The 7,340-nt window shown below is 38.9% G+C and overlaps 1 protein-coding gene across 1 annotated transcript; it reads right to left on the bottom strand.

The window, feature by feature from the left end:
* Positions 1–910: 910 nt before the first annotated feature.
* LOC131314647 (glucosamine inositolphosphorylceramide transferase 1-like) lies at positions 911–7,340 on the bottom strand. Its single transcript, XM_058343438.1, has 4 exons — positions 6,807–7,340; positions 5,674–5,796; positions 2,982–3,149; positions 911–2,896 (listed from the first exon to the last, which is right to left on the bottom strand). The coding sequence occupies exons 1-4, from the start codon at positions 7,053–7,055 to the stop codon at positions 1,211–1,213; spliced, it is 2,226 nt and encodes a 741-aa protein (XP_058199421.1). The 5' UTR covers positions 7,056–7,340; the 3' UTR covers positions 911–1,210.

Genomic DNA, 7,340 nt, shown 5'->3' with positions numbered 1-7,340 from the left:
CGATTTTGTTATGAAATTAAAATTTCAAATTTGAATTTACTAAAAATTAGATATTGGATTATTAGTGTCTGCGATTGAGATGATTTTTTACAGAGATGCTATATTCTGTATTTAATTAATATATTATGAACGACTCAGATTACATTTTAGAGGCGTGTGAGATACATCTCCATTAATATAGATGAAAAACATGATGGCAAGGGGTCTATTCTCACATTTTCAAAACCATAGGTACATTATGTGCTCAATTTTAAACCATGAGGAGGATATCCGCACATGGGTGAAAGTAGACTTTGTCCAATTATTTACCCACAAAAGATGGAAAACAATTAAAGATCTAAAGAGAAAAAAATATTAAAAATAATTAAATAAGCACTCAAGCCAGGAAAAGACCATAGGCCCCGTTTGATAAACTTATTAGCCCTTACGATTGGACTACCAATCCCAAGCCCAAGGGACTACAAATCCTTTGTTTGGTAATCAAAAATGGGTTAGAACTATTAGTCCAGGGGACTAATAAGGTGGGCTTTGGGAGGTATTATGAATACTATGAGAGAGATGGTATTACCAATCTCAACCCAACACATTTTCATTATCAATTTCTTCTATCAATCTAATCCCATTATCTAATTACATTTCAAACAAACATGATATTCTAATTCCACCTCAAACAAACATAATATTGATAATCTCATCATTCAATTCCATCTCAAACATACTCATTACTAATCTCCTCTCATTACCAATCCCTTCTCATTATTAATCTTAATCCTAATCTCATCTCCTTACGAATCTCACTCATCTATCATTGTTATCAAACGGATTGAGAAATGCTCTGGGAGCAAATAGTTTTTCATCCAAACAACTCACCCTTGTGTCTATTTCATTCTTACCCACAACACAAAACTCGAAAGCGCAATATCAAAGAAGCCAATGTGCATTTTCATTTCACCTGCCAAGCTTACAAAACTCGAAAAAAAAAAAAAAAAAGACCCCATTAAGTTAGGGCTTTGCCCGGCTTTAATGGACCCCTAGCAGAAGTTGAGATTGGTCCCGAATTAGTCGGTACATTAGACCGAATGCCAAGTTTTAGAAACAAAAAAAAAAATTGTACAATTAAAACTAACATTGTACCGGAAAGAAAAGCACAGAAGGATTCACAACAAGAAACAGGTTAACTTGGCCTGCTGCTAGAATCCATCTACCTGTACTATACATCCCAACCATCCTTCCGCACATTGAAGGCCGACTTCCGCCACGTCAAACTCCCGTACATTTCCGCAAATTTTACCAGGCATTTGCTTCTGATCCGGTAATGCTCATGTGTGTTCCGACTAATTGCGACACCCGAAAACTTTGACATATCTATAGCCCAGGCTGGTCTCACATACTCCACCACCTTCTCCGATGAGCTCGAATTTGCATACAAATAGTTCAATAACACATCCTCACAGTTAAAGTACTTGTCCACTACTTGCCTCCCCCACTTTGCTTCATCGCTCCAATACCTTTGAAAAGCTACCTGACCATCCATAAAAGCTGCCCCGGTCAAGATCACGTTATACCCGTTATGTCTCCGGGCGTATTTCTCACCTCTGTATTTCAGTCGTCCCCCGTTGACGAGCCGAGGGTAAAACCCAACGATCCGATCCGGGTGATCACGCCAAACCCTAAATCCTCTCTCCACATCATCACACGTCATCAAGATATCATCATCAAGCTCAAGAACGGCTCGGGTCTTTATCAAAGGATCAACATTGAAGCGATTGTTCAACGAATTCTTCTTCTCTTCTCTTATCCTAACCGGCACTAGGGAATCAAAATCACTTACGTTGGGAGGTATTCCTTTGTTCCAAACCACAACAATCTCGCGAACCGAAGAACACCTAGAATAATGCTTCACATACATTTTCAGGTTCCACATCCGAGCATCGTAAGTCATCGTTACCATGGTGAACTGAGAGTAGTGACCGTTCAAGGGGTAGGGTTCTTGTGCTCCATTTCCACCGTAGATATAACTCGCCCCTGAGCACATTAGCATCACTCCAATGGCAAATATAAAAGCAAGAATCAACTTTCCGGCAAAAGTGTTCAGCTTGATCCTTCCACGAAGTAAAGAACACACCATATTCAGGCGACTACATAATTGCCTCAGTTTTGAAGAAATCAAATTTGGTCTCTCCCAATCCAAGAAAACATCACTTCTCTTTCCCCTATTATGGGGGCACCAACTCAAGGGTATAATGCACTTCACAGCACCAAGCATCATACCCACAAGTACAACAAGTACAGAAACTGTGATAACCGAAGCACAGCCCAAAATAAACCGACGAAATGCATCTCCCGATGGAACACGGTCCCCATCCATAATCCCGATCCACTGACCAGAATTTAGCCTTTGCACATCTAGGTGATGGTAGCGGGCCCCATTCCACGCGTTTGGACCCTTGTTGGGTTCATCCAAGCCCAATGGAACTTCAACTTGTCTGAACTCATCTTCGGTAAGAACTTCAACTTTGAAAATATGTACACGTTTACCGTATGTATCACCACAGTCTTGGCCAACGCGATAGAGGTTTCCGTTGTGCACAAATGGTCTGCCGCCATTGTGGGCGCCCATGCTCTTGTCTGTGTTGTAGATAGGGTTTTTCTTATGTGGTTTCCAAGGACCAAGTGGGGAGATGCTGTACCAGATTTCAAGCTGCCCGTTCTTCATGGTGCCGATCCCGCTGTGATCTGAACCGAAAAGCCAATACTTCCCGTCGTGATTTATGATGAATGAATCAACGAGGGGCTTCTTCATGATGGTCTTCTCCAGTTTCCATGTAAGAGGAAAGTTTAATGCTCGATAAAGACGGAGTTCTCCTTTTGCGCTGCCCTCAGGCATCATGTATATCTTTAGGAAAATAAAGTAATCAGTGAGAGAATCAGGACAACTATCCGAGACAACCGAAACGTGTTTTAGGAATTTCAAATCTTACTTGGCCGTCATAATAAAAAACAAATGGGTAGGAAAGATGCCAATCTTCATCTAAAGCAATGCCCAATTGTTGCCAAGTCGCTCCATTATCTGTACTTCTTGCAACTCCAATGTCTCCTTGCATGGTGATTGAATTCTTTGTTTCGAAAAACAGGTAAAGGATATCGCCCTGAAACATATTGCCAAATATCCGTTAGATGAATGACATGCTGAACATATACAAAATTAATTAGGAAACACTGATCATCATCTTTCAAGGGTCTAAAAACTGAGAAAACTGTAAATGCAGCTCGACAGAATGATTCACAAAATCCAGCAAGACTTCGATAACCCCAAGCCATAGAAAATAGATCTGGTGTCAAAGTGGAAGTAGTAAACAGAACAACGTTGTAAATAATCTGGAGATTCTGAAAAACAGCAATCCAAGTAGACCCTTGACTTAACCCAAAGAAGATGTAGATCCTTAAAACAGAGGTTGTTTGCTTTAAGAAAAAAAAAAAAAAACAGAGAGAGACCCCGGAGGTTGCGTCCATGCTGTTAATCACTTGAAAGACTGGAGATACTAAATCGTATATGGACGAAAGTATGATTTATATTGACAAAATTTTGGCCCCCAATACTTGGCAGCCTGCCACAGCCAATACAAAGCATCAAAAGTCGAATATTAATTACTGAGCGACCTTAGCAGATCAAATTTTACAGTTGCAAGTCCAGAAAGAGATACCAAGAACAATTCATCAATTCCTATCCGAAAGCACTTAGTCGTTCCCAGAATTTGATGCTAGTTGAATTTCCAACTTCTACATCCTAAAATCGCATGAATGAAGCTAACCAATGCCCACTCTTAGGTGAAATTCACCAAAACGAAAAGAACTCCTACATTATATCTCATTCTTTTTCCACAAAAAAAACTTCTATTTTTTTAATGATAACCTATTTCACTTATATTAGATCTTCTTGATTGTAATTAGGTAGTTTACTTGTATTATGGTTATCTGAATTGCAGTTTTATAAATAAAAAAAACAAAAAAAAACCTTGTACTTAGTCAAGGAACAAAATGAAGTTGTTTTATGGATAGAAATTGTAGAATACAATATAGCCCCAAATGAGACGCCTCCATCCAAAGTATCACCTCGTTATTTATTGTCCGCACATATGTGCGTAGATAGGTTGAAAAAGTAGTTGACGACTTTGTTCGGATAGGAGTTATGGTTTTGTTTTTGGGTAACGATTGTGGAGAGAAATAAGGGTAATAATTGGGAGATAGGGGTAATGGTTGGAGAGGTATAGAGAGAAAAAATTAAAGTAATAATTGAAAATAAGGGTAATGATTGGGGAGATATAGGAGTAATGATTGAAAACAAAAATGAAAGTGAAAACTAAAATGGAAACCGAACAAGGGCGAATTCTTTTCAAATTTAGCCGACATTAACATTTGGGGTGAACCTAAGTTCAGTACCATCATTAAGGTCAGATTTGAACTGTCTACTATCATCCTCTTTCTTATGTTCATTTCATCATTATAAAATACAAAAATTGCACAAACCAAAATCGTATATCCGGAAACTCAGAAAGCCACACATAAAAGGAAGCCATCAAAGTTCAAACTTCAAACAACTGCGAATCTTAGTAGTACCAAGGCCAAAGAGACAAAAATTGGTGAAGAGGATCGACTTTAGGAGTGCCATTTCAAATATTGTCAAGTGTCAAAACACATCACAGTTGCATCATTCCAACCCTTAAATTCAGAAAATTCATCTCATTTTCCAAAGAGGAAGGAAACATACGCATTGAATAGTAGCTGGAATAACTACATTATGCATCACATTGCTGGTGGCTAACATACCTTCTGGGTGCGTCCCAGGAAAGTTAGTGTGTAGAACGGAGGAGAAACAATTCAACAATCTATGAAGTAAGCCATACTAAACTTTTTTGCCCCCCCTGGTAGTATTAAATTTTGCGTGATGCTGGCAGAAGCTATCCCCCTTCAAATACATGTCTACGATTTTTGTATCTGGGCAACAACTTTCTCTCAAGGGTAAATTTTCCTTTTGAAGCCTTTCCCAACCAATTCCAAAAAAATGTAGCCCTCTGGAACATGGTAGGGCAACTGTGAAATGGAGAACTTTCCCATTCTCTTACACTGGAAGAGGGGACTGCTGCATTTGCATCTAAACTATCGCATCCGGGAAGAAGAATAAACATCTCAAAGAACATGACTTTCATAATTCCTAAACAGATGCTCTTTTTCTTTTCAAGGATTCCTGAACCAGATCTAGTTATTGTCTTATCCGTATCTTTAGGACCTACAAATATAGGATCTGTGTTAAAAACAACTCTTAAAAGGCCCGCAACTTAAGGTCGAAAAGAATTAATTACTTTTTTAAGAAAACTGGTAATTAGCTCAAAGTGGATTAAAAGATCTAAAGTGGCCGCATCAAGGGCAAAACAGAGGGAGACAGCAAGATTATTAAGGAAGGAAGAAGGTTCAATGGCACTGTTCATGGAACAGTCCATGCAACTTCAACAGTTAAATGCATATAGGGATAACATATATCCGAATAAAACGAACTAGTCAAACTCAAACAGTTCTACCAATTTTCTTCAGCCCTGAAGGACAGTGGAATCACGAATGAACATTAGAAGACATAAATTCGAGAAATTGGAAAGAAATACTTGCGATTAGAGTTACCTGAACATAAAGAAACGGGTCAGCAACAAAATTACTAGGGAAACCAGCATCAGAAACGGAAGCACAAGTGAGTACAGGATTGGCCACGGGCCATGCCGCAGTTTCATCTCTCCATACGTCCACCTGCCCCAAATTCAGTCCACGAGAGAACGTCAGGAAAAATTGAATATATATATATATATATATATATATATATATATATATATATATATATATATATATATATATATATATATATATATATATATATATATATATATATATATCATGTCCTCTTCCTTTTTTTTTTCATTCAGAGGTCAAAAAACCATATCCTAAAACAGAGACATCTATGTTGTCATGCCCACAAACCCACATCCTGAAACCAAGAAAATAATTGAGATCTTAAAAGCAGAGCATATGACCAACAATAACCCAGTAACACCCATTATCAATTTTACTCTTCAAAAACCCAGAACAATTTAACCCACATCCTAAAACGCAGAAGAAAAAAATAGAGAGAATTGGGCATATTAGAACACCTATAACACCAAGAAACACACTCTAAAACCCATCCAGAAAAACATGAAGAGAATAATCCCAAATATTACAGAGAATTACAAGCCATACATAAACCCCCCACAAAAATCTGGAGAATAAGGCAAAATAGAGCACAAAAAATCAATAAACACCTAAACATCAATATCCTTTTTTTTAAATTACAAGTATAAATAACTACCCACATCCTGAAACACAGAAAATCACAGAATAAACAAGAACAGAAAACAGAGACATATATACGCGTCCACATCAATGAACGCACATCCTAAAACCCAGAAGTAAAGTTATAGAACAAGGCAAAATAGAGCACCGAAAAAAAAAACACCACAAACACCCAAATCCTTTACATTGTACAGTATAATATAAAAAAAATAAAAAATAAAAAAAACCAGAGAATCCCCACATCCTAAAACCACCCGAGATCCTCTGTACTAAGAAATTGGTATACTTCTATACCGAGATGTTTTGGGTAGTTAGATTGTGTGAGTTTTTTTTTTTTTTTTTAATGTTATAAAATTTTTATGCAATGCCCGAAAATTCACAGAGAATTTTGGTTCCTCCTAAAACCCTTAAAAAAAATTCAAGCAGCTTACACTTTCGATAGGTTTGAGGGAAAAGGGCGAGTCACCGGACAACACACCGATCGACCACGACCCCTCATTGTCCTCTCGGCACCCGAGAGGAGAGAGAGTCGACCGGACGCGAGGGGTGAAGATTAGCCAACCGTAGAGAGCGGCAAACGATCCCAACACCAAAAAAGAGGTAAAGAAGTAGACGAGGGTTGACGAGACCACGGATTGGCCCCACCTGCCGCCGCCGTTCGCGGCGGCTCCGGCCACCATTGCGCTAAAACGGTAAAAACCCTTCTCCGCCCGATAAGATCTCACCTCGTGCTGAAACCAGCATAACCAGCTGCTTCTCTCTCTCTCTCTCTCTCTCTCTCTCTCTCTCTCTGGATATGTGTGTGTGTGTGTGTGTTTATGCAACCAGATCAAACTATATATCTAGATGTCTAGGTGTGGGTATAGGTTTTGACAAGTGACAGAGGTGCCGGCCGCCGGCAGGTTGCCTCGTTCTCTCTCGCTCTCTCTAAGGTGACAGGAAAGCCGCGGTGGAGTTTTCTGAGA

Source organism: Rhododendron vialii, chromosome 13a, assembly GCF_030253575.1.
Source record: "Rhododendron vialii isolate Sample 1 chromosome 13a, ASM3025357v1".
Taxonomy (NCBI): domain Eukaryota; kingdom Viridiplantae; phylum Streptophyta; class Magnoliopsida; order Ericales; family Ericaceae; genus Rhododendron; species Rhododendron vialii.
This window is presented reverse-complemented; position numbering and strand designations above follow the sequence as displayed.

What these genes read in the sequence shown, in the direction of transcription:
- LOC131314647 (XM_058343438.1), bottom strand. Translation starts at nt 7,055, where the DNA reads ATGGTGGCCGGAGCCGCCGCGAACGGCGGCGGCAGGTGGGGCCAATCC. An exon ending in ACCCGTTTCTTTATGTTCAG is followed by an intron (nt 3,150 to 5,673) that starts GTAACTCTAATC and finishes AATATGTTTCAG; the next exon opens with GGCGATATCCTTTACCTGTT. An exon ending in TTTTTTATTATGACGGCCAA is followed by an intron (nt 2,897 to 2,981) that starts GTAAGATTTGAA and finishes ATTTTCCTAAAG; the next exon opens with ATATACATGATGCCTGAGGG.